General features: G+C 49.7%; 1 protein-coding gene across 3 annotated transcripts in view; it reads right to left on the reverse strand.

Moving 5' to 3' along the window:
• Window positions 1–3527: 3527 nt before the first annotated feature.
• The window catches only part of LOC137340528 (amiloride-sensitive sodium channel subunit beta-like), a 33152-nt gene continuing 8763 nt past the window's right edge, over window positions 3528–27916 (reverse strand). For all 3 annotated transcript variants that reach the window (XM_068003040.1, XM_068003041.1, XM_068003042.1), the window contains exons 6-13: window positions 26921–27084; window positions 25792–25890; window positions 24589–24706; window positions 24132–24210; window positions 22166–22223; window positions 14278–14339; window positions 12728–12803; window positions 3528–4666 (exon numbers count right to left, since the gene is read on the reverse strand). In XM_068003040.1, the coding sequence (XP_067859141.1) occupies window positions 4298–4666; window positions 12728–12803; window positions 14278–14339; window positions 22166–22223; window positions 24132–24210; window positions 24589–24706; window positions 25792–25890; window positions 26921–27084 (1025 nt within the window). In that variant the 3' untranslated portion in view covers window positions 3528–4297. The remainder of the gene's footprint in view (window positions 4667–12727; window positions 12804–14277; window positions 14340–22165; window positions 22224–24131; window positions 24211–24588; window positions 24707–25791; window positions 25891–26920; window positions 27085–27916) is intronic.

Below are 27916 nucleotides of genomic sequence, written 5' to 3' on the forward strand. Positions count from 1 at the left end.
CCCTCCCTGTCACATCTCCCATGGAAGTCTTGCAGATACAACTGACTCCTGGTTTAGATGTCTGCTCTATACCCACCCCCTGTCCACTGATGCACAAAGTATGAGAAAAAGCTCGTGTTTGTGTTTGTTGCTCTTACACGTTCTCTCTCACACACTGCTACTCACTCTCCCTCGCTATACTTCTCTCATACTCCCTCATTCACTCACTCATACTGTCCATCATTTTTCACACTCTGCCTCACTCTCGCCCTCTCCCTTACATACACTTTCTCTCCCACACTGACACTCCCTGCAGCTAGAGACTATAACTTTCCGTGCCTATTGCATTCTTTTTAGCTCTGGGTCTGTACCTGCCCTGGGAGTGTTTGATGGGATAGTGTAGAGGGAGCTTTACTCTGTATCTAACCCGTGCTGTACCTGCCCAGGGAGTGTTTGATGGGACAGTGTAGAGGGAGCTTTACTCTGTATCTAACCTGCGCTGTTCCTGCCTAGGGAGTGTTTGATGGGACAGTGTGGAGGGAATTGGTGTTAGCTAGTCACTGGAGCACCAAAGAGCATTCCTCTATTTCCTACCTACAATTTTTTTAAATCTTCACTGTATTTTCCTCCCCACTTGTCACGAAGGTGTTGACTCTTTGCTGGGTACAGTCACCCATACATCGGGTACGCCTCAGTCCAATATTCCTGTGTGATTCTGGGCAGTCAGTGCCAGACGGCTATGCAGCTACGTGCCTGACCCTGTCCTGCAGAGGTTGCTGGAGAGAGGTCAGGAGCTGGAACCCAGCTGATGTTCTTTTCCCTCCCTGTTTACCATTTGAACCAGGCGGTGAGCAGCTAACTCAGGGCAGGGCGGGCGATCAAACGTGGGACCTGCCTGGCCTGTGAGGTTCTGATACACCTCATTGAGCAACCAGGGAAACACTCGCACTCTTGGGAACTGAATAATAAATTGCTTTTCACCCGATTACATATTTTGCCGATATCCCACATAGAATCATACAGCACAGAAGGAGGCCATTCGGCCATCGAGCCTGTGCCGGCTCTTTGAAAGAGCTATCCAATTAGTCCCACTCCCTTGCTCTTTCCCCATAGCCCTGCAATTTTTTTCCTTTTTACGTATATATATCGGATTCCCTTTTGAGAGTTACTGTTGAATCTGCTTCCACCGCCCTTTCAGGCAGCGCATTCCAGATCGTAACAACTCGCTGCATAAAACAAATTCCCCTCACCTCCCCTCTGCTTCTTTTGCCAATTACCTTAAATCTGTGTCCTCTGGTTACTGACCCTCCTGCCAGTGGAAACAGTTGTAAACCCGTTGTACGGCCTACTTTCCTTCTTCAAGCCCAGCTATTGAAAGCAGCCCACGGTATTGCAGGAAGGGTCTTGTTAATGTTTCTCTTTGAATCACCGATAAACAGTCACAGACATAATTGACTGAAGTGGTGTTCCTGAGCACAGCGATAATTACACCTTTCTTCCTCCCTAACAGACCTTCTGTCGGTTCACAGGCGCAGAACAGCCCCAGACCTGTTGTGAAGGCTTTGTGCCCGAGATCTGGCCAGTTCGATCCAGTACTGTACTCGGTCAATCTTTAGTGCAGTTCAGTCACTGCAGGTCGAGTAGGTTTATTTTTGGAGGTGTTCCCACGCCTAAGGGTGGGGAGGATCTCGTGTCACTTTTTCTTAATTAAACTATCTCTTTCAGGTTAAACAACTGCAAGAAAGAAACTGTCAGCACAAGAATCACAGGCTGATACCTAGCCTGCCAAGTGTAGCATCAGCATTACTAAGTGTGCTATTAGTGTGCCATACAAGATCAACCATACCCAATATGGATCCATTTGAAGACCTAATGTCAACCTATTGCCGGCGCGGACACGATGGGCCGAAGGACCTCTATCTGTGCTGTATAACTCTATGACTCTAGGAGCAGTGGGCCAAATGATGACCACCTTCTGTGCTGAAAGCTTTTTAATTCATTCTCAGTATGTGGGCATCGCTGGCAAGGCTGGCATTTATTGTCTGTCCTTAGTTGGCCTAAGAAGGTGATTTGATACAACTGAGGGGCTTGCTAGGCCACTCTACAGAGTTTTACTCTGTATCTAACCCGTGCTATACCTGCCCTGGGAGTGTTTGATGGGACAGTGTAGAGGGAGCTTTACTCTGTATCTAACCCGTGCTGTACCTGCCCTGGGAGTGTTTGATGGGACAGTGTAGAGGGAGCTTTACTCTGGAACTAACTTGGAACCTAATTTGGAAAGTTTGATGGTTTCACTGGGTGCACAAAGTGGGTAGTTGTCCAGTTTCCCAGCAGTGATTTCCTTCATCTTAACTTAAAACGTAACAGTAAATGATTTTATTCTAACGAGTTTCTAGGACTTGGAGTGGTGTTACCTGCTCCTTTGTCCTCACTCCAAGCGTGGTCATATGTGATTAATCGCTTAGGGCCCTGTCCCAGGTAGGAAGCATTCAGAATTCAATGTCCTCCTACAATGTAATGGCATTCTGTAGTTTTCCACAAACATCATGAAAAAAGCTGAAGAATTATTGACCAAGGTTTTGTTTCCATTCCAGAGAGGTGGGAACAGGTTTCTGGTGTAAGTTAAGTGCCATCACAATCTGACTCCGGTTCCTCCCCAACTTTAAAAGTAGAAAAGATTGTATTCAACTTTTTTCATTCCCAGTTTTCTCCCTTCTCTCCTGAAGGCAGAGTCTTGCTCAGGTGAGGGTTCCATGGGATGCCCTCCATTACTTTGCTGATGCATCCATTATTCATATATTAGCCTAAACAGTGTGTTGACCCAACGTTTGACAGTGGTGGGAATCAAGGCAAACCCACTTAGTCCACAGCCCAGCACACACTCACAGCAGCGCGCGCTCGATGGCCATCAGGCTGATTTCCCTCCCCAATCGAGGGGTCCTGAAGCTAATGGTAACATCTCTCACCCTGGCTGAGGTTAGCTAGCTCAGCACCGAGCAGGGATTGAAGCCTGGCAATGGACCCTTTCCACTAAAGATTATGGAACTGCGGAATAAGTGTAAACCATTTCATTGGCCTGATTTCAGCAGCCTTCTCCTTGATACCGATCGGCAGATTTATGTTTGTTTCTGGGGTCCCATCCTGGGAAGGTGGCTGTTTCTACAGTTGAGTGGCTTGCATGGGGCATTAACGGTCAACCACACAGTGTGGGACTGGAGTCCCATGTAGTCAGACCAGGTAGTGGAGGCGGGATCCCCTCCCCGAAGGGCATTGTTCAACCAGTTGGATTTTAACGATAATCCGTCACTTTTCAGGCTCATTTTGCCACAAATGACCAGATTCAGTAAATTCAATTTCCCCACGTTGGGATTTGAACTCCAGAACGGAACGCACCGCTTGGCCGTGCCCATACGGACAAGTCTGTGCATTGTGGTGACATTTTGGTTATTTCTGGCACTGGTCACTGTTGGTTTGGTTTCCCCAAACCTGTCACGGCTGTGAGAAGTTTCTGGAATATTGACGCCCGCAAGATACTCTCCGCTTCAGACTCTCTGATACTCCGTTTATTTTCATCTTTTTCAATAGCCCGTTTTCAACAAATAAATTATTTATTTTTTTCTCTCAAAGCAAGTGATTTTTAACCGCCCTTATTTTTAAAATTAGCCTGTTCAATCCATCACAAGTTGCAGAGTATTTGTGGCTGAACATTTCAAACTACAATATAGTTTAGTTTTAATATTCACTATAGTGTCAGCTGTGGCTCAGTGGGTAAAACTCTTGCCTCTGAGTCAGAAGGTTGTGGGTTTAAGTCCCACTTGAGCACATAATTCAGGCTGATACTCCCAGTGCAATACTGAGGGAGTGTTGCATTGTCAGTGTGTAGTCTTTCAGCTGAGATATTATACCGAGGCCTCAGGTGGCTAGGAGAGTTCTCCCCAGTATCCTGGTCAATATTTATCTTTCTACCAACATCATTAAAACAGATTATCCGGTCATTATCTCATTGTTGTTTGTGGGATCTTGCTGTGTGCACGCCGTGTCTCCTACATTACAATAATTACTGCACTTCAAAATATTTAATCGGCTGTAAAGAGCTTTGGGATGTCCTGAGGTTGTGAAACATGCTGTGTAAATGCAAATCTTTCTTTACAGATTATAACAGGTGATCTGAGAGCCATTAAATTTTGGGGGAAGGAGATAACTGGATTGTGCCACTCACTTTCCTTGGTTCAGGATGTGGAAGGGAGCAGCAGTTACTTGTTTACCCTTTGGAAAGCCCACCACCAACATCCCTGGAACACGCCTCAAAAAATCCCTCTTAAATCTGGCCACAGTCCCAAGCGTTGGTGACCTGGTTGATGGGGTGGATGCGGAGTGAGTCGTACTGAGGAGGGGGCGTGCCCGGAATGGCCAGTGCGCATGGCCTTCCCTGCCGTGCTTGGTCAGCTTGGTCCGGATCGAATCCGGCGTTTGTGTGGTCTTCGGCCAGCTGGGCCACAGTCGGTGGGGGGTCGGAGAACTGTGTCCGGGATCGACGGGATCGGCGCTCCCAGTACCATTTCACCACTTTGATGACGGTGATCCACAGGCAGTCGATCATGATCTCAGTCAGCTCGATGATGCACAGGATGGAGCCGCCCATCCAGAACCCAAACTGGCCTCCCAGTTTGGAGGGAAGCCAATCAATCTGGAAAAGAGTCAAAGAACCATCAGGTAAAGGATTTACTTACGGTACAGTACGGATGTATACAAGGGTGCAGGGAAAGAGGCCATTTGGACCATCAAGCCACAACCAATCTACAGACTATCCATTTGTAAACTCTACCCACCCACTGAATCTCCTTCCACACCCCATGTACAATCTACCCTACCATGGACTCTACCCACCTGAGAGAAAGTTGTGTATAACTTTTTTTTTATTCGTTCATGGGATGTGGGCGTGGCTGGCGAGGCCAGCATCTATTGCCCATCCCTAATTGCTCTTGAGAAGGTGGTGGTGAGCCGCCGCCTTGAACCGCTGTAGTCCGTGTGGTGACGGTTCTCCCACAGTGCTGTTAGGAAGGGAGTTCCAGGATTTTCACCCAGCGACAATGAAGGAATGGCGATATATTTCCAAGTCGGGATGGTGTGTGACTTGGAGGGGAACGTGCAGGTGGTGTTGTTCCCATGTGCCTGCTGTTCTTGTCCTTCTAGGTGGTAGAGGTCGCAGGTTTGGGAGGTGCTGTCGAAGAAGCCTTGGCGAGTTGCTGCAGTGCATCCTTTGGGTGGTACACACTGCAGCCACAGTGCGCCGGTGGTGAAGGGAGTGAATGTTTAGGGTGGTGGATGGGGTGCCAATCAAGCGGGCTGCTTTGTCCTGGATGGTGTCGAGCTTTTTGAATGTTGTTGGTGCTGCACTCATCCAAGCAAGTGGAGAGTATTCCATCACACTCCTGACTTGTGCCTTGTAGATGGTGGAAAGGCTTTGGGGAGTCAGGAGGTGAGTCACTTGCCACAGAATACCCAGCCTCTGACCTGCTCTTGTAGCCACAGTATTTATGTGGCTGGTCCAATTAAGTTTCTGGTCAATGGTGACCCCCAGGATGTTGATGGTGGGGGATTCGGCGATGGTAATGCCGTTGAATGTCAAGGGGAGGTGGTTAGACTCTCTCTTGTTGGAGATGGTCATTGCCTGGCACTTGTCTGGCGCGAATGTTACTTGCCACTTATCAGCCCAAGCCTGGATGTTGTCCAGGTCTTGCTGCATGCGGGCTCGGACTGCTTCATTATTTGAGGGGTTGCGAATGCAACAGAACACTGTGCAATCATCAGCGAACATCCCCATTTCTGACCTTATGATGGAGGGAAGGTCATTGATGAAGCAGCTGAAGATGGCTGGGCCTAGGACACTGCCCTGAGGAACTCCTGCATACTCCCTGATGCTCAAAGGTGATGAAACAAAACTGCAAAATATCTGTTCTTTGCTGCCGTGGAGACACTCAGTACAGTCTCCTTGCTCAGTTTCAAGTCAAGTAAACTAAATTTAAGTTCATTTTATCACTTCTATAAAAAGGGTGGAGAACATTTAAATAAAACCTCCTTCAATTGGACCGACCTTCCCCTTTAATTAGTTATGATGTGGAGATGCCGGTGATGGACTGGGGTTGACAATTGTAAACAATTTTACAACACCAAGTTATAGTCCAGCAATTTTATTTTAAATTCACAAGCTTTTGGAGGCTACCTCCTTCCTCAGGTGAACGATGTGGAAATGAAGTCCTCGAAATGAAGTCGCATTTATAATTCACAGAACAATGCTGGTGATAACAGACAGTTTTTTCAACTGCCCGTTGCCAAGGCAATCAGTGTGCAGACAGACAGGTGTTACCTGCCAGGTCTCAGAATATACAAATCACCAAAAAAAACAACAAACAAAAAAAAAACAGAGATAGAGAGGTAGAAACATAGAAAAGACAGCAACTGACCCGTTATATTAAAAACAGATAACATTTGTTCGCTGGTGGGGTAACGTGTAGCGTGACATGAACCCAAGGGCATCCTGAAACCCATCGAGGGCATCCTGAAACCCATCGTACAGGGAACCCCCAGCTTCTGTCGCGACACTACAGACTTCCTACAAAAACTCAGTACCCACGGACCAGTTGAACCAGGAACACTTCTCACCACGATGGACGTCTCGGCACTCTACACCAGTATCCCCCACGATGACGGCATCGCTGCGACAGCATCAATACTCAACACCAACAACAGCCAATCTCCGGACGCCATCCTACAACTCATCCGCTTCATCCTGGATCACAATGTCTTCACCTTCGATAACCAGTTCTTTACCCAAACACACGGAACAGCCATGGGGACCAAATTCGCACCCCAATACGCCAACATTTTCATGCACAAGTTCGAGCAGGACTTCTTCACTGCACAAGACCTCCAACCAACACTATACACCAGATACATCGACGACATTTTCTTTCTATGGACCCACGGCGAGGAATCACTGAAGAGACTACACGATAACATCAATAAGTTCCATCCCACCATCAAGCTCACCATGGACTACTCCTCAGAATCAGTTTCTTTCTTGGACACACGAATCTCCATCAAAGACGGGCACCTCAGCACCTCACTCTACCGCAAGCCCACGGACAACCTCACGATGCTCCACTTTTCCAGCTTCCACCCTAACCACGTCAAAGAGGCCATCCCCTATGGACAGGCCCTGCGAATACACAGGGTCTGCTCAGACGAGGAGGAACGCGATGGACACCTACAGACGCTGAAAGATGCCCTAGTAAGAACGGGATATGACGCTCGACTCATCGATCGACAGTTCCGACGGGCCACAGCAAAAAATCGCATAGACCTCCTCAGGAGACTAACACGGGACGCAACCAACAGAGTACCCTTCGTCGTCCAGTACTTCCCCGGAGCGGAGAAACTACGCCATGTTCTCCGCAGCCTTCAACATGTCATCAATGACGACGAACACCTCGCTATGGCCATCCCCACACCTCCACTACTCGCCTTTAAACAGCCACCCAACCTCAAACAGACCATCGTTCGCAGCAAATTACCCAGCTTTCAAGAGAACAGCGTCCACGACACCACACAACCCTGCCGCGGTAACCTCTGCAAGACATGCCAGATCATCGACACAGATACCACCATCACACGAGAGGACACCACCCACCAGGTGCATGGTTCATACTCCTGTGACTCGGCCAACGTTGTCTACCTCATACGTTGCAGGAAAGGATGCCCCAGAGCATGGTACATTGGCGAGACCATGCAGACACTGCGACAACGGATGAACGGACACCGCGCAACAATCGCCAAACAGGAGGGTTCCCTCCCAGTCGGGGAACACTTCAGCAGTCAAGGACATTCAGCCACCGACCTTCGGGTAAGCGTACTCCAAGGCGGCCTTCCAGACACACGACAACGCAAAATCGTCGAGCAGAAATTGATAGCCAAGTTCCGCACCCATGAGGACGGCCTCAACCGGGATCTTGGGTTCATGTCACGCTACACGTTACCCCACCAGCGAACAAATGTTATCTGTTTTTAATATAACGGGTCAGTTGCTGTCTTTTCTATGTTTCTACCTCTCTATCTCTGTTTTTTTTTTGTTTGTTGTTTTTTTTGGTGATTTGTATATTCTGAGACCTGGCAGGTAACACCTGTCTGTCTGCACACTGATTGCCTTGGCAACGGGCAGTTGAAAAAACTGTCTGTTATCACCAGCATTGTTCTGTGAATTATAAATGCGACTTCATTTCGAGGACTTCATTTCCACATCGTTCACCTGAGGAAGGAGGTAGCCTCCGAAAGCTTGTGAATTTAAAATAAAATTGCTGGACTATAACTTGGTGTTGTAAAATTGTTTACAATTAATTAGTTACATAGAAATACACAGTAGGCCCATCAGTATTTGTGGATTCTAGTACACAACAGGTTATAGGGAACGATTCACTCCTGTCTGGTACTGTGCGTGTTGTGTCTGTCTCAGTGTCTGGTACTGTACGGCCTGTGTGTCAGTCTGGTACTGCACACGTTATGTGTGTCACAGTGTCTAGTACTGTACGCATTGTGTGTGTGCCTCAGTGTCTGGTACTGTACGTGTTGTGTGTGCCTCAGTGTCTGGTACTGTATGTGTTGTGTCTGTGCCTCAGTGTCTGGTACTGTATGTGTTGTGTCTGTGCCTCAGTGTCTGGTACTGTACGTGTTGTGTGTGCCTCAGTGTCTGGTACTGTACGCATTGTGTGTGTACCTCAGTGTCTGGTACTGTACGTGTTGTGTCTGTGCCTCAGTGTCTGGTACTGTATGTGTTGTGAGTGTGCCTCAGTGTCTGGTACTGTACGTGTTGTGAGTGTGCCTCAGTGTCTGGTACTGTACGCGTTGTGTGTGCCTCAGTGTCTGGTACTGTACGCGTTGTGTGTGTGCCTCAGTCTGGTACTGTACGTGTTGTGTGTGCCTCAGTCTGGTACTGTACGTGTTGTGAGTGTGCCTCAGTGTCTGGTACTGTACGCATTGTGTGTGCCTCAGTCTGGTACTGTACGCGTTGTGTGTGCCTCAGTCTGGTACTGTACGCATTGTGTATGTGCCTCAGTGTCTGGTACTGTACGCATTGTGTGTGCCTCAGTGTGGTACTGTACGCGTTGTGTGTGCCTCAGTGTCTGGTACTGTGTACGTGTTGTGAGTGTGCCTCAGTGTCTGGTACTTTAGGGAAGGAAACCTGCCGCCCTCACCCGGTCTGGCCTATATGTGACTCCAGACCCACAGCAATGTGGTTGATTCTTAATTGCCCTCTGAAATGGCCTAGCAAGCCACTCAGTTGTAAAATCTCGCTACGAAAAGTCATAATAAGAATAAAACCGGACGGACCACCCGGCATCGGACCACGAGGCACCGGACACAACAACGGCAAAACACCAAGCCCAGTCGACCCTGCAAGGTCCTCCTTACTAACATCTGGGGACTTGTGCCAAAATTGGGAGAGCTGTCCCACAGACTAGTCAAGCAACAGCCTGACATAGCCATACTCACAGAATCATATCTTTCAGCCAACGTCCCAGACTCTTCCATCACCATCCCTGGGTATGTCCTGTCCCACCGGCAGGACAGACCCACCAGAGGTGGCGGTACAGTGATATACAGTCAGGAGGGAGTGGCCCTGGGAGTCCTCAACATTGACTCTGGACCCCATGAAATCTCATGGCATCAGGTCAAACATGGGCAAGGAAACCTCCTGCTGATTACCACCTACCGTCCTCCCTCAGCTGATGAATCAGTCCTCCTCCATGTTGAACACCACTTGGAGGAAGCACTGAGGGTAGCAAGGGCACAAAATGTACTCTGGGTGGGGGACTTCAATGTCCATCACCAAGAGTGGCTCGGTAGCACCACCACTGACCGAGCTGGCCGAGTCCTGAAGGACACAGCTGCCAGACTGGGCCTGCGGCAGGTGGTGAGCGAACCAACACGAGGGAAAAACTTACTTGACCTCGTCCTCACCAATCTACCTGTCGCAAATGCATCTGTCCATGACAGTATTGGTAGGAGTGACCACCGCACAGTCCTCGTGGAGATGAAATCCCGTCTTCGCACTGAGGACACCATCCAACGTGTTGTGTGGCACTACCACCGTGCTAAATGGGATAGATTCAGAACAGATCTAGCAGCTCAAAACTGGGCATCCATGAGGCGCTGTGGGCCATCAGCAGCAGCAGAATTGTATTCCAGTACAATCTGTAACCTCATGGCCCGGCATATTCCTCACTCGACCATTACCAACAAGCCAGGGGATCAATCCTGGTTCAATGAGGAGTGTAGAAGAGCATGCCAGGAGCAGCACCAGGCGTACCTAAAAATGAGGTGCCAACCTGGTGAAGCTACAACTCAGGACTACATGCATGCTACACAGCGGAAGCAACATGCTATAGTCAGAGCTAAGCGATTCCACAACCAACGGATCAGATCAAAGCTCTGCAGTCCTGCCACATCCAGTCGTGAATGGTGGTGGACAATTAAACAACTAACGGGAGGAGGAGGCTCTGCAAACATCTCCATCCTCAATGATGGCGGAGTCCAGCACGTGAGTGCAAAAGACAAGGCTGAAGCGTTTGCAACCATCTTCAGCCAGAAGTGCCGAGTGGATAATCCATCTCAGCCTCCTCCCGATATCCCCACCATCACGGAAGCCAGTCTTCGGCCAATTCGATTCACTCCATGTGATATCAAGAAACGGCTGAGTGCACTGGATACAGCAAAGGCTATGGGCCCCGACAACATCCCAGCTGTAGTGCTGAAGACTTGTGCTCCAGAACTAGCTGCACCTCTAGCCAAACTGTTCCAGTACAGCTACAACACTGGCATCCACCCGACAATGTGGAAAATTGCCCAGGTATGTCCTGTCCACGAAAAGCAGGACAAATCCAATCCGGCCAATTACCGCCCCATCAGTCTACTCTCAATCATCAGCAAAGTGATGGAAGGTGTCGTCGACAGTGCTATCAAGCGGCACTTACTCACCAATAACCTGCTCACCGATGCTCAGTTTGGGTTCCGCCAGGACCACTCGGCTCCAGACCTCATTACAGCCTTGGTCCAAACATGGACAAAAGAGCTGAATTCCAGAGGTGAGGTGAGAGTGACTGCCCTTGACATCAAGGCAGCATTTGACCGAGTGTGGCACCAAGGAGCCCTAGTAAAATTGAAGTCAATGGGAATCAGGGGGAAAACTCTCCAGTGGCTGGAGTCATACCTAGCACAAAGGAAGATGGTAGTGGTTGTTGGAGGCCAATCATCTCAGCCCCAGGGCATTGCTGCAGGAGTTCCTCAGGGCAGTGTCCTAGGCCCAACCATCTTCAGCTGCTTCATCAATGACCTTCCCTCCATCATAAGGTCCGAAATGGGGATGTTCGCTGATGACTGCACAGTGTTCAGTTCCATTCGCAACCCCTCAGATAATGAAGCAGTCCGAGCCTGCATGCAGCAAGACCTGGACAACATCCAGGCTTGGGCTGATAAGTGGCAAGTCACATTCGCGCCAGGTAAGTGCCAGGCAATGACCATCTCCAACAAGAGAGAGTCTAACCACCTCCCCTTGACATTCAACGGCATTACCATCGCCGAATCCCCCACCATCAACATCCTGGGGATCACCATTGACCAGAAACTTAACTGGACCAGCCATATAAATACTGTGGCTACGAGAGCAGGTCAGAGGCTGGGTATTCTGCGGCGAGTGACTCACCTCCTGACTCCCCAAAGCCTTTCCACCATCTACAAGGCACAAGTCAGGAGTGTGATGGAATACTCTCCACTTGCCTGGATGAGTGCAGCTCCAACAACACTCAAGAAGCTCGACACCATCCAAGATAAAGCAGCCCGCTTGATTGGCACCCCATCCACCACCCGAAACATTCACTCCCTCCACCACCGGCGCACTGTGGCTGCAGTGTGTACCATCCACAGGATGCACTGCAGCAACTCGCCAAGGCTTCTTCGACAGCACCTCCCAAACCCGCGACCTCTACCACCTAGAAGGACAAGGGCAGCAGGCGCATGGGAACAACACCACCTGCACATTCCCCTCCAAGTCACACACCATCCCGACTTGGAAATATATCGCCGTTCCTTCATTGTCGCTGGGTCAAAATCCTGGAACTCCCTTCCTAACAGCACTGTGGGAGAACTGTCACCACACGGACTGCAGCGGTTCAAGAAGGCGGCTCACCACCACCTTCTCGAGGGCAATTAGGGATGGGCAATAAATGCCGGCCTTGCCAGCGACGCCCACATCCCGTGAACAAATTTAAAAAATTTTTTTTAAACGTGTTGTGTGTGCCTCAGTGTCTGGTACTGTACGTGTTGTGTGTGCCTCAGTGTCTGGTACTGTACGTGTTGTGAGTGTGCCTCAGTGTCTGGTACTGTATGCGTTGTGTGTGCCTCAGTCTGGTACTGTATGCGTTGTGTGTGCCTCAGTATCTGGTACTGTACGCGTTGTGTGTGCCTCAGTGTCTGGTACTGTACGTGTTGTGTGTGCCTCAGTCTGGTACTGCACGCGTTGTGTGCCTCAGTGTCTGGTACTGCACGCGTTGTGTATGCCTCAGTCTGGTACTGTACGTGTTGTGTGTGCCTCAGTATCAGCTCCTGCACACATACACTGCAAAGGATCTGTGGAGCCCACTGAGTTCTGGGGGAAGAATGAAGATTGAAGAGAGTGATGTCCACAGTGGGAACTTACCGTTAGGGCAGGGTCCTCCTGTATTGTCCTGTAATTAATCTCTTGGAAGTAGAGGTTTAATTTCAGGATACTTTTCCTGTAAAACATTTAAAGTCACGGTTAAACACTATTTTGGAGGGTTTTAGTTTCATACACATTCTGCCCAGTTACATATTGTAGCAGTATCGATATTCTAACTGCCACCCCATCTCCTCAGCTCCAGTACATCCTTCCAACTCTATTATTTTTAATTTACGCTTGTTTTTGATCCACTCTGTTTCATCCTTCCCTTCACGTTTAGTTTATAGAATGTTACAGCACAAAAGGAGGCCATTTGGCCCATTGTGCCTGTGCCAGCTCTTTCAAAGAGCTATCCAATTAGTCCCATTCCTCTGCTCTTTTCCCATAGCCCTGCAAATTTTTTCCCTTCAAATATTTAACCAATTCCCTTTTGAAAGTTATTATTGAATCTGCCTCCACCGCCCTTTCAGGCAGAGCATTTCAGATCATAACAACTCACTGCGTAAAAAACATTTCTCCTCATCTCCCCTCTGGCTCTTTTGCCAATTACCTTAAATCTGTGTCCTCTGGTTACCGACCCTTCTGCCACTGGAAACAATTTCTCCTTATTTACTTTATCAAAACCGTTCATGATTTTGAACACCTCTATCAAATCTCCCCTTAACCTTCGCTGCTCGAAGGAGAACAATCCCAGCTTCTCCAGTCTCTCCACATAATGGAAGTAGTTTAAATTCCTCCACTCTCCTCACCCTCTGAGGGTGGTGGATGTGTGGGACAGACAGTGGGGCAGCTGGTGTCGCTAATTGTAAAGGGGACTACACAGATTAAAAAATACTGCAGATGCTGTAAATGTGAAATAAATACACAGCAGGTCAGTCAGCATAGGAGAAGGCCATTCAGCCCCTCGAGCCTGTTCCGCCATTCAATCAGATCATGGCTGTTCCTCAACTCCATTTTCCTGCTTTGGCTCCATATCCCTCGATACCCAACAAAAATCTACCGATCTCAGTCTTGAAAGCTCCAATTGACCCCCAGCATTCACAGCCTTTTGAGACAGAGAGTTCCAAATTTCTACTACTTTTTGTGTGAAGAAGTAATTCCTGATTTCACTCCTGAGCAGCCGAGCTCGAATTTGAAGATTGTGCCCCTTGTTCTGGACTCCCCCCACCAGGAAATAGTTTCTCTGTATCTCCCTCATCGAATCCCTTAACCAATTTAAACATCTCGACTAGAACACCCCTCAACCTTCTAAACTCAAGGGAACACTTTGGCTCAAAGTCAATTTTTGTCTGATTTACGCTCCTGTGAAGCATCTTGGGACGTTTTTCTACGTTAAAGGCGCTATATAAATGCAAGTTGTTGTTGTAGGCCGTAATCTGTACGGTTCAGCTGTGCTCCGGACAGTGCATTCCTCGACTGCTGCTCACAGCTCGTGAGCAGGTTACAGGAACAAGGCAGCAACAGGTAGAGAGCTCAAAATCTTTAAAATCTTCAGCTGACGGTGTCTGTGAGACACGCACCCTGAGATTCGGCTAACTCCATAAACTCACCTGTTTACAGTAACATTAGTTGAGGAATCTCTCTCATACGACAAGACATGGTAAATCCAGTCCTGAAATTCAGATTAAGAAACACGTTTAGATAGAATCATAGAATCATAGAATCATAGAAGTTACAACATGGAAACAGGCCCTTCGGCCCAACATGTCCATGTCGCCCAGTTTATACCACTAAGCTAGTCCCAATTGCCTGCACTTGGCCCATATCCCTCGATACCCATCTTCCCCATGTAACTGTCCAAATGCTTTTTAAAAGACAAAATTGTACCCGCCTCTACTACTGCCTCTGGCAGCTCGTTCCAGACACTCACCACCCTTTGAGTGAAAAAATTGCCCCTCTGGATCCTTTTGTATCTCTCCCCTCTCACCTTAAATCTGTGCCCCCTCGTTATAGACTCCCCTACCTTTGGGAAAAGATTTTGACTATCGACCTTATCTATGCCCCTCATTATTTTATAGACTTCTATAAGATCACCCCTTAACCTCCTACTCTCCAGGGAATAAAGTCCCAGTCTGTCTAACCTCTCCCTGTAAGTCAAACCATCAAGTCCCGGTAGCATCCTAGTAAATCTTTTCTGCACTCTTTCTAGTTTAATAATATCCTTTCTATAATAGGGTGACCAGAACTGTACACAGTACTCCAAGTGTGGCCTCACCAATGCCCTGTACAACTTCAACAAGACATCCCAACTCCTGCATTCAATGTTCTGACCAATGAAACCAAGCATGCTGAATGCCTTCTTCACCACCCTATCCACCTGTGACTCCACTTTCAAGGAGCTATGAATCTGTACTCCTAGATCTCTTTGTTCTATAACTCTCCCCAACGCCCTACCATTAACGGAGTAGGTCCTGGCCCGATTCGATCTACCAAAATGCATCACCTCACATTTATCTAAATTAAACTCCATCTGCCATTCATCGGCCCACTGGCCCAATTTATCAAGATCCCGTTGCAATCCTAGATAACCTTCTTCACTGTCCACAATGCCACCAATCTTGGTGTCATCTGCAAACTTACTAACCATGCCTCCTAAATTCTCATCCAAATCATTAATATAAATAACAAATAACAGCGGACCCAGCACCGATCCCTGAGGCACACCGCTGGACACAGGCATCCAGTTTGAAAAACAACCCTCGACAACCACCCTCTGTCTTCTGTCGTCAAGCCAATTTTGTATCCAATTGGCTACCTCACCTTGGATCCCATGAGATTTAACCTTATGTAACAACCTACCATGCGGTACCTTGTCAAATGCTTTGCTGAAGTCCATGTAGACCACGTCTACTGCACAGCCCTCATCTATCTTCTTGGTTACCCCTTCAAAAAACTCAATCAAATTCGTGAGACATGATTTTCCTCTCACAAAACCATGCTGACTGTTCCTAATTAGTCCCTGCCTCTCCAAATGCCTGTAGATCCTGTCCCTCAGAATACCCTCTAACAACTTACCCACTACAGATGTCAGGCTCACTGGTCTGTAGTTCCCAGGCTTTTCCCTGCCGCCCTTCTTAAACAAAGGCACAACATTTGCTACCCTCCAATCTTCAGGCACCTCACCTGTAGCGGTGGATGATTCAAATATCTCTGCTAGGGGACCCGCAATTTCCTCCCTAACCTCCCATAACGTCCTGGGATACATTTCATCAGGTCCCGGAGATTTATCTACCTTGATGCGCGTTAAGACTTCCAGCACCTCCCTCTCTGTAATATGTACACTCCTCAAGACATCACTATTTATTTCCCCAAGTTCCCTAACATCCATGCCTTTCTCAACCGTAAATACCGATGTGAAATATTCATTCAGGATCTCACCCATCTCTTGTGGTTCCGCACATAGATGACCTTGTTGATCCTTAAGAGGCCCTACTCTCTCCCTAGTTACCCTTTTGCCCTTTATGTATTTGTAGAAGCTCTTTGGATTCACCTTTGCCTGATCTGCCAAAGCAATCTCATATCCCCTTTTTGCCCTCCTGATTTCTCTCTTAACTCTACTCCGGCAATCTCTATACTCTTCAAGGGATCCACTTGATCCCAGCTGCCTATGCATGTCATATGCCTCCTTCTTATTTTTGACTAGTGCCTCAATCTCCCGAGTCATCCAAGGTTCCCTACTTCTACCAGCCTTGCCCTTCACTTTATAAGGAATGTGCTTACACTGAACCCTGGTTAACACACTTTTGAAAGCCTCCCACTTACCAGACGTCCCTTTGCCTGCCAACAGACTCTCCCAATCAACTTCTGAAAGTTCCTGTCTAATACCATCAAAATTGGCCTTTCCCCAATTTAGAATTTTAACTTTTGGGCCAGACCTATCCTTCTCCATAGCTATCTTAAAACTAATGGAATTATGATCACTGGTCCCAAAGTGATCCCTCACTAACACTTCTGTCACCTGCCCTTCCTTATTTCCCAAGAGGAGGTCAAGTTTTGCCCCCTCTCTAGTCGGGCCATCCACATACTGAATGAGAAATTCCTCCTGAATACACTCAACAAATTTCTCTCCATCCAAGCCCCTAATGCTATGGCTGTCCCAGTCAATGTTGGGAAAGTTAAAGTCCCCTACTATTACCACCCTATTTTTCTTGCAGCTGTCTGTAATCTCCTTACATATTTGCTCCTCAATTTCCCGTTGACTATTTGGGGGTCTGTAGTACAATCCTATCAAAGTGATCTCTCCCTTCTTATTTTTCAGTTCTACCCATATGGACTCAGTGGGCGAACCCTCGGATATATCCCCTCTCACTACTGCCGTGATGTTCTCCCTAATCAAGAACGCAACTCCCCCTCCTCTCTTACCTCCTGCTCTATCTTTCCTATAGCATCTGTACCCTGGAACATTGAGCTGCCAGTCCTGCCCCTCCCTTAGCCATGTTTCAGTAATAGCTATAACATCCCAGTCCCATGTACCCATCCATGCCCTGAGTTCATCTGCCTTGCCCATCAGACTTCTTGCATTGAAATAAATGCAGTTTAATCTAGTCTTCCCTTGGTCTTTGCCCTGCTTTCTCAGACCATCTGTCCGGTCATGTTCTGTACACTCTCCCTTACTGCCTTTTGTTTCTGTCACCACTTTATTTCCCACTGACTTCCTGCATCGGTTCCCATCCCCCTGCCACATTAGTTTAAACCCTCCCCAACAGATACTTTTATTGAAAGGCTTTTGTAGCTGCTCTTTCGATGGGTCACCAGATTTAACCAGTGACTGGCTGAGTCATATAGACCAGGAAGTCCCAGCTTTCATCCCTGGTCTGTGCTGAGATTGCTGATACCAGCCAGGAGGACAGAACGGGCTCCACACCTTGAGTTAGGGAAGGGAGAAATCAGCCAAGGTTCCTGCACTTGCTCTTTGTTACAGTGACCACACACTGTCAAGCGCTTTGGGACGTCCTGAAGTCGTGAAAGGTGCTATATCAATGCAAGTCTTTCTTTCCCTTAACCCAGTACCACTGCTCGGACAGCATGCGTCGGGGCATCTGAGACCAGCGGACCAGGGACTGAAAGAAGTTAGCAGGTGGGTGGGTCTGGGTTGAGGTGTAATTGGCAGTTCCAAGGAACTGAAATCAGTATCAGAACAACCCAGGGAGGCACCTTCACACAAACTATTCTTCAAAGGAATATATATCAGTGGAGTGCTCCAAGGAAGGCTCAAGGCTGATCACACAGCCCGGGGCATGGATATCTCATTAGAATCATAGAAGTTTTCAACACTGGAGGAGGCCATTTGGCCCGTCATGTCCCTGCTGAATCTTTGCTATATCAATCCCAAACGAATCCCACTGTCCCGCTCTCTCCCCATTGCCCTGTATCAATCCCAAACGAATCCCACTGCCCCGCTCTCTCTCCATTGCCCTGTATCAATCCCAAACTAATCTCACTGCCCCGCTCTCTCCCCATAGTCCTGTATCAATCCCAAACTAATCCCACTGCCCCACTCTCTCCCCATAGCCCTGTATCAATCCCAAACTAATCCCACTGCCCCGCTCTCTCCCCATAGCCCTGTATCAATCCCAAACTAATCCCACTGCCCCGCTCTCTCCCCATAGCCCTGTATCAATCCCAAACTAATCCCACTGCCCCGCTCTCTCCCCATAGCCCTGTATCAATCCCAAACTAATCCCACTGCCCCACTCTCTCCCCATAGCCCTGTATCAATCCCAAACTAATCCCACTGCCCCACTCTCTCCTCATTGCCCTGTATCAATCCCAAACTAATCCCACTGCCCCGCTCTCTCCCCATAGTCCTGTATCAATCCCAAACTAATCCCACTGCCCCGCTCTCTCCCCATAGCCCTGTATCAATCCCCAAACTAATCCCACTGCCCCGCTCTCTCCCCATAGCCCTGTATCAATCCCCAAACTAATCCCACTGCCCCACTCTACTCCCTATAGCCCTGTATCTTCCTCTGCTTAAAATATTTACTCAATGTTCCCTTAACACACACAGTGGTTTCTGCCTCAAGCACTGTGACAAAGCATTCCATGTTCCAACAACCCTTTGTGTAAAGAAATTTCCCCTAACCTCTCTCCTCACTCTTAGTGACAATTTTAAATTTAATTTAGAATCCCATTCCTAAGTTGCATTTTTTTTTATTCGTTCACGGGATGTGGGCGTCGCTGGCGAGGCCGGCATTTATTGCCCATCCCTAATTGCCCTCGAGAAGGTGGTGGTGAGCCGCCTTCTTCAACCAATGCAGTCCGTGTGGTGACGGTTCTCCCACAGTGCTGTTAGGAAGGGAGTTCCAGGATTTTCACCCAGCGGCGATGAAGGAACGGCGATATATTTCCAACTCGGGATGGTGTGTGACTTGGAGGGGAACGTGCAGGTGGTGGTGTTCCCATGTGCCTGCTGTTCTTGTCCTTCTAGGTGGTAGAGGTCGCGGGTTTGGGAGGTTCTGTCGAAGAAGCCTTGGCGAGTTGCTGCAGTGCATCCTGTGGATGGTACACACTGCAGCCACTGCAGCCACTGTGCGCCGGTGGTGAAGGGAGTGAAGGTTTAGGGTGGTGGATGGTGTGCCAATCAAGCGGGCTGCTTTGTCCTGGAAGGTGTCGAGCTTCTTGAGTGTTGTTGGAGCTGCAATCATCCAGGCAAGTGGACAGTATTCCATCAAACTCCTGACTTGTGGCTTGTAGATGGTGGAAAGGCTTTGGGGAGTCAGGAGGTGAGTCACTCGCCGCAGAACACCCAGCCTCTGACTTGCTCTCGTAGCCACAGTATTTATATGGCTGGTCCAGTTAAGTTTCTGGTCAATGGTGACCCCCAGGATGTTGATGGTGGGGGATTCGGTGATGGTAATGCCGTTGAATGTCAAGGGGAGGTGGTTAGACTCTCTCTTGTTGGAGATGGTCATTGCCTGGCACTTATCTGGCGCAAATGTTACTTGCCACTTATGAGCCCAAGCCTGGATGTTGTCCAGGTCTTGCTGCATGCGGGCTCGGACTGCTTCGTTATTTGAGGGGTTGCGAATGGAACTGAACACTGTGCAATCATCAGCGAACATCCCCATTTCTGACCTTATGATGGAAGGAAGGTCATTGATGAAGCAGCTGAAGATGGTTGGGCCCAGGACACTGCCCTGAGGAACTCCTGCAGCAATGCCCTGGGGCTGAGATGATTGGCCTTCAACAACCACTACCATCTTCCTTTGTGCTAGATATGATGTGGAAATGCCGGTGATGGACTGGGGTGGACAAATGTAAGGAGTCTTACAACACCAAATAAAGGTGTTGGACTATAACCTGGTGTTGTAAGACTCCTTACATTTGTGCTAGGTATGACTCCAGCCACTGGAGAATTTTCCCCCTGATTCCCATTGACTTCAATTTTACTAGGGCTCCTTGGTGCTACACTCGGTCAAATGCTGCCTTGATGTCAAGGGCAGTCACTCTCACCTCACCTCTGGAATTCAGCTCTTTTGTCCATGTTTGGACCAACGCTGTAATGAGGTCTGAAGCCGAGTGGTCCTGGCGGAACCCAAACTGAGCATCGGTGAGCAGGTTATTGGTGAGTAAGTGCCGCTTGATAGCACTGTCGATGACACCTTCCATCACTTTGCTGATGATCGAGAGTAGACTGATGGGGCGGTAATTGGCCGGATTGGATTTGTCCTGCTTTTTGTGGACAGGGCATACCTGGGCAATTTTCCACATTGTCGGGTGGATGCCAGTGTTGTAGCTGTACTGGAACAGCTTGGCTAGACGCGCAGCTGGTTCTGGAGCACAAGTCTTCAGCACCACAGCTGGGATGTTGTCAGGGCCCATAGCCTTTGCTGTATCCAGTGCACTCAGCCGTTTCTTGATGTCACGTGGAGTGAATCGAATTGGCTGAAGACTGGCTTCTGTGATGGTGGGGATATTGGGAGGAGGCCGAGATGGATCATCCACTCAGCACTTCTGGCTGAAGATGGTTGCAAACGCTTCAGCCTTGTCTTTTGCACTCACGTGCTGGACTCCGCCATCATTGAGGATAGGGATGTTTGCAGAGCCTCCTCCTCCCGTTAGTTGTTTAATTGTCCACCACCATTCACGACTGGATGTGGCAGGACTGCAGAGCTTTGATCTGATCCGTTGGTTGTGGAATCGCTTAGCTCTGTCCATAGCATGTTGCTTCCGCTGTTTAGCATGCATGTAGTCCTGAGTTGTAGCTTCACCAGGTTGGCACCTCATTTTTAGATACGCTTAGTGCTGCTCCTGGCATGCTCTTCTACACTCCTCATTGAACCAGGGTTGATCCCCTGGTTTGTTGGTAATGGTAGAGTGAGGAATATGCTGGGCCATGAGGTTACAGATTGTGCTGGAGTACAATTCTGCTGCTGCTGATGGCCCACAGCGCCTCATGGATGCCCAGTTTTGAGCTGCTAGATCTGTTCTGAATCTATCCCATTTAGCATGGTGGTAGTACCACACAACACGTTGGATGGTGTCCTCAGTGCAAAGACGGGACTTCATCTCCACGAGGACTGTGCGGTGGTCACTCCTACCAATACTGTCATGGACAGATGCATTTGCGACAGGTGGATTGGTGAGGACGAGGTCAAGTAAGTTTTTCCCTCGTGTTGGTTCGCTCACCACCTGCCGCAGGCCCAGTCTGGCAGCTGTGTCCTTCAGGACTCGGCCAGCTCGGTCAGTTGTGGTGCTACCGAGCCACTCTTGGTGATGGACATTGAAGTCCCCCACCCAGAGTACATTCTGTGCCCTTGCTACCCTCAGTGCTTCCTCCAAGTGGTGTTCAACATGGAGGAGGACTGATTCATCAGCTGAGGGAGGACGGTAGGTGGTAATCAGCAGGAACTTTCCTTGCCCATGTTTGACCTGATGCTATGAGGTTTCATGGGGTCCAGAGTCAATGTTGAGGACTCCCAGGGCCACTCCCTCCTGACTGTATATCACTGTACCGCCACCTCTGGTGGGTCTGTCCTGCCGGTGGGACAGGACATACCCAGGGATGGTGATGGAAGAGATTGAAATTGTTGAAATATTTTGAGCCCCTTGTCCCCCCCCCCCCCAACCCCGGCAAAGACAACAGTTGTGGCGGTCTCTGTACAGCCCCATCCCCCGGTGGCCATGTATGAGGCTGGACAGTGAGTGTCAACACTGCACCCAGACCTGGTCCTGTCTCCACCCCAAGCCCCACTTCCCAGCAACTGTCAGGAACAGGAACCCTGGCTGATTTCCACCACCCCACCTCTAGCCCAGGGGCACTCAGGCTAATCGTAGTGCCCCTACCCCCAACCCCAGTTGATATCGGGGGGAATGAAACCTGGGACCCTCCTGGTCTGTTTGACTCAGGACCTCTCAAGGTGGGGCAATTACCAGCTGAGCCTCTGGGGGAGCTGATCAGATATTCCTCACCATGCACTGGGAGCTCAGACTCACCTCAGAGGATTGGGATGGCCAGTCTGCCATGGAGATGGTCAGTCTGTACTGGGTCTCACTGTAGAGAAAGATGACACTTGAGTTACTCCAAACACATCTCTGTCTGTCTTTATCTCTTTCACTCTCTCAGTCTCTTTGTCTTAGTATCTCTTATCCTCTCTTACTCCTCCCTATTGTCTCTCTCTCTCTCTCTCTCGCTCTCTCTTTCTCTTCCATCCTCTCTCACTCAATCACTCCTCCCTCTCTCATTTTCTCTGTCTCTTTCATTCCTTTTCCTCTCTCTCACATCCATCCTCTCACTGAATCACTGCTCCCCTCTCATTTTCTTCTTCTCTCTTTCATTCATCTTCTCTCTCACTCCTCCGCTCTCTCTCTTTGTTCCTCTTCCTCTCGTTTGTGCTCATCAAACCTCAATTAACATCTCCAAAACACATTTTACTTCAGAATCCTTCTCCTCATTTACATGCCCCCTCCCTGCCTCTGTCACCTTCTTCCACCCTATATCCCAGCATGTGTTCTCTACTCTTATGACACTGGCCTCTATTTCCCCTCTCTCGGGGCACTGAGGCCAATTGTCAAACCTGTGCTGCCACCTTGACTGAGATGGGACCTGGGAACTCCCTGTGTGGGTCTCAGTACCTGTGGTGTATTCACCACTCTGAGCTCGGGGGGATAGGGGAGAGCCCGACCAATGGTATCTTTAATGGCCACAGTGGGGCAATTAAAAATTACTCATTGCACATGTGCAATATGTCTTCTTGATATAATGGGCCCAAAAATGCTTGAGCCTGTTTTGTGGGAGTATAGGCGATGCGGGAATCCCATTGTGCAGGAGTATCTGGGCTCAGGATGGGGTCATCCGCTTTATATATTTTGGGTAGGTGCCATGTGGGGGTGGGGGTGCCAGAGGGAGACTAGGGGCTGGCACTAGCAGCCCCCACACAAAGGTTCAAGCTCTTTGGCTGATCTGCCCCCTTTTATAAGGGAACTGAGTTGAAAAATTGGTTGGCATCAACTGTGGAGTCTTGCAACCCATGACCAAGGCCAGGAAACTGGTGTGGAGAGGCATTGCTTCACACCAAGTGACCAGTACCTGGAGTGGGTCCCAGGAGTGGTGTGGAGAGGCATTGCTTCACATCGAGTGACCAATACCTGGAGTGGTGTGGAGAGGCATTGCTTCACACCAAGTGACCAGTACCTGGAGTGGGTCCCAGGAGTGGTGTGGAGAGGCATTGCTTCACACCGAGTGACCAATACCTGGAGTGGTGTGGAGAGGCATTGCTTCACACCGAGTGACCAGTCCCAGGAGTGGTGTGGAGAGGCATTGTTTCACACCGAGTGACCAATACCTGGAGTGGGTCCCAGGAGTGGTGTGGAGAGGCATTGCTTCACACCGAGTGACCAATACCTGGAGTGGGTCCCAGGAGTGGCGTGGAGAGGCATTGCTTCACACTGAGTGACCAATACCTGGAGTGGGTCCCAGGAGTGATGTGGAGAGGCATTGCTTCACACCGAGTGACCAATACCTGGAGTGGGTCCCAGGAGTGGTGTGGAGAGGCATTGCTTCACACCGAGTGACCAGTCCCAGGAGTGGTGTGGAGAGGCATTGCTTCACACCGAGTGACCAGTCCCAGGAGTGGTGTGGAGAGGCATTGCTTCACACTAAGTGACCAATACCTGGAGTGGGTCCCAGGAGTGGCGTGGAGAGGCACTGCTTCACACTAAGTGACCAATACCTGGGGTGGGTCCCAGGAATGGTGTGGAGAGGCATTGCTTCATTCAGAGTGACCAATACCTGGGGTGGGCCCCAGGACTTGTGTGGAGACAGAAACCCTCGAGTCATTCAAGTGGGAGTTGGAATCTGTGAACTGGGGTGGGGGAGGGTCTTGGCCTTCAATAGAAAGATGGCCCAAATGGCCTCCCTCGACTGTATTTATGTTTGGGAGTTGAACAGTACAGTACTCACTTGCAGGGCTGCTTACAGCTCTCCAGGCAGTCTGAATTCTCTGCTTCTATCTGCTCCTTCAGGTGGTAGTAACAGTGACCTGGCCGATATAGAACAGTGGAGGTTAGACTCAACTAAATCACAGCACAGGAGGAGGCCATTCAGCCCATATAGGTGTTAACTCTTCAATTGGTGCTGTCTGCTCCAATCCCATTTACCTCCCTCATCCCCGTATCCGTTTATATTTCTCTTCTTCAAGTGTTTATCCAATTCCCCTTCTGGTAACGGATTCCACATTCTAATGTGTGAAAAATATCCTTCTCCCCTCCCCCTTTATACTGCCAGTTCTTATCCTCAGTTTATGCCCCTCTCTTCTCTACACGATGTAACCAGGAGCTAGTCACAATATTGGGACCAGTTTAATACACTGTCTACATTCAGGGATGGGACCCTGTCCGTTTAATACACTCTGACTCACCCCAGTTGGGGTTATCCTTGTTGTTACAGTAATATGCCCCCTCTGGTAGAGGGTAATTGTGATACCCACATCCGCAGTACTTCACCATGTGATCCTGGAGACAGGAACGGAGACAGGTCTGGGGACAGAATGAAGACCAAACGTTAGAGAAATCGACATCACAGAGGCTTCATTCCTGGAGGATTCAGTAAGTGAACTTACTGCTGTTTGCTGACTTCCCAATAAAAGCACACAACTCTAAACCCAATGGACCAGACCCCTTCCCACTCACTCCCATTGTAGAATCCCAATGGACCAAACTCCTTCTCATTCACTCCCATTGTACAGAATCCCAATGGACCAAACCCCTTCCCAGATAGCGTCAGCGCCCGTGCAACTGTACGCCTGTGGGAGTCAGCGGCCGTGCAACTGTACGCCTGTGGGAGTCAGCACCTGTGGAACTGTACCCCAGTGGGAGTCAGCACCTGTGGAACTGTACCCCAGTGGGAGTCAGCGGCCGTGGAACTGTCCCCCTGTGGGAGTCAGCACCCGTGGAACTGTACCCCTGTGGGAGTCAGCGCCCATGGAACTGTCCCCCTGTGGGAGTCAGCGTCCGTGGAACTGTACCCCTGTGGGAGTCAGCGCCCGTGGAACTGTACCCCTGTGGGAGTCAGCGCCCGTGGAACTGTACCCCTGTGGGAGTCAGCACCCATGGAACTGTACCCCTGTGGGAGTCAGCGCCCATGGAACTGTACCCCTGTGGGAGTCAGCGCCCATGGAACTGTACCCCTGTGGGAGTCAGCGCCCGTGGAACTGTACCCCTGTGGGAGTCAGCGCCCGTGGAACTGTACCCCTGTGGGAGTCAGCGTCCGTGGAACTGTCCCCCTGTGGGAGTCAGCGCCCGTGGAACTGTACCCCTGTGGGAGTCAGCGTCCGTGGAACTGTACCCCTGTGGGAGTCAGCGCCCATGGAACTGTACCCCTGTGGGAGTCAGCGCCCGTGGAACTGTACCCCTGTGGGAGTCAGCGCCCGTGGAACTGTACCCCTGTGGGAGTCAGCGCCCATGGAACTGTACCCCTGTGGGAGTCAGCGCCCGTGGAACTGTACCCCTGTGGGAGTCAGCGCCCGTGGAACTGTACCACAGAAAGAATAACCTCCTGATAATGAAAACCGGGTTGTGAGTGAGGCTGCGCCTTCAGGAGTCGGACGAAAGAGCTGGGATACCTGCATCGAGTAGGTGGTGTTGTACAGAGTCTTCACATCCACATCTGAACCATCAAACGTACACCGACTATAGGAACCACCCAGACGCACAATTTCATCCTGGTCAGAGACACACAAGACACATGAGCAACGTGCACAAGGACAGTGTGTGTGGGGTGGGGGTAGATTCAGTGTAAAGCACCTCCCTCCTCAACTACCAAAGTTAAAGTGACTGTTTCAGCTCCGAGATGATATTTAAGGTTCCGTGGAGATCGACCAGTGCTGACGTTTTGCAGTTGGTATGTCTCTCGGTCGCCATGGGAGACCTCAAAGGATTCTGAGGATTACTTCCCCTCACTGAGGGAGTTGCTGCCCAGAAAATCCTGAAATGGGGCAAAACAAACAACCTTAAACAGAGATTAAGAAAGAACTTGCATTTCTATAGCGCCTTTCATGACCTCAGGACGTCCCAAAGCGCTTTACAGCCAATGAAGTACTTTTGAAGTGTAGTCAGTGTTGTAATGTAGGAAACGCGGCAGCCAATTTGCGCACAGCAAGATCCCACAAATAGCAATATGATAATGACCAGATAATCTGTTTTAGTGATGTTGATTGAGGGATAAATATTGGCCTCAGACACCGGGGAGAACTCCCCTGCTCTTCTTTGAATAGTGCCATGGGATCGTTTATATCCACCTGAGAGGGCAGGTGGGGCCTCGGTTTAACCTCTGACCTGAAAGACGGCACCTCCGACAGTGCAGCACTCCCTCAGTACTGCACTGCAAGTGTTAGCTTGGATTATGGACTCAAGTCTCTAGAGACCCGAAGCCCGAGGCAGGCCTGCCCGTACCGCGTGAAGGGGACAACAAGAAAGGGAGCCCCTCCTCCTTCAACAATGGGTCAGTGGGTTAAGGCACTGCACAGGGTGGCATTGATCTAACAGGCCAAGGAAGATTCCGGTCTGTGCTGAGTATGGCTGTTGTCAGCTGGACCAGTGCTCCAATTGAGAAGCCTAAATGGAAGGGCTGAGACCTGTAGAGACCTCCATTGTCTGGTCTGTATTTAAACCCAGCTCCTAGAGGTGAAAGAGCAGTGACCCCTGCCCCCAGCCCCGCCAATCTGTCACCCAACCCCAGGTGGCTGCACCTACCGCAAATATGCCAATGGATGTCTCTGTGCCAGGCATGGCGTAGAGCCCGAGGTCCTTGAGGAATGGGTAGGTGTTCTGCTGATGCAACATGAGCCTGGCTCCAGCAGAGGTGGAAAGGAAGGGGTTGTAATCCTCCTGAGAAATATCCAGCACCAGCTTCAACCCTGCACACAAAGATCAGATCATTTTGAGAAATTCGAGGGTGAGGGCGATCTCCTCTGTTCTGGAGGCTGTGGAGAGCCCCTGATCTGGTGTGGGAACATCCTCCTTCTCCAGTCAGCCTGAAGGAGACTCATGCAGACCAAGGACACAGGATGGAGGTTTCGCTGATATTTCCCCATGAGCCTGGACCGCACTGAGCTGCAGCATAAAAACCCCGTACGGTGCCCGTAGAGACCTGCTGCTCACAAAATCCAATCCAGCTCCCAGTATCCAGGGGATAGAGACCTCTCCCCTCACACTCCCAGTATCCAGGGGATAGAGACCTCTCCCCTCACACTCCCAGTATCGAGGGGATAGAGACCTCTCCCCTCACACTCCCAGTATCGAGGGGATAGAGACCTCTCCCCTCACACTCCCAGTATCCAGGGGATAGAGACCTCTCCCCTCACACTCCCAGTGTCCAGGGGATAGAGACCTCTCCCCTCACACTCCCAGTGTCCAGGTGATAGAGACCCCTCCCCTCACACTCCCAGTGTCCAGGGGATTATAGAACTCTCCCCTCACACTCCCAGTATCCAGAGGATAGAGACCTCTCCCCTCACACTCCCAGTATCCAGGGGATGGAGACCTCTCCCCTCACACTCCCAGTATCGAGGGGATAGAGACCTCTCCCCTCACACTCCCAGTATCGAGGGGATAGAGACCTCTCCCCTCACACTCCCAGTATCCAGGGGATAGAGACCTCTCCCCTCACACTCCCAGTGTCCAGGTGATAGAGACCCCTCCCCTCACACTCCCAGTGTCCAGGGGATTATAGAACTCTCCCCTCACACT

Source organism: Heptranchias perlo, chromosome 22, assembly GCF_035084215.1.
Source record: "Heptranchias perlo isolate sHepPer1 chromosome 22, sHepPer1.hap1, whole genome shotgun sequence".
Taxonomy (NCBI): Eukaryota; Metazoa; Chordata; class Chondrichthyes; order Hexanchiformes; family Hexanchidae; genus Heptranchias; species Heptranchias perlo.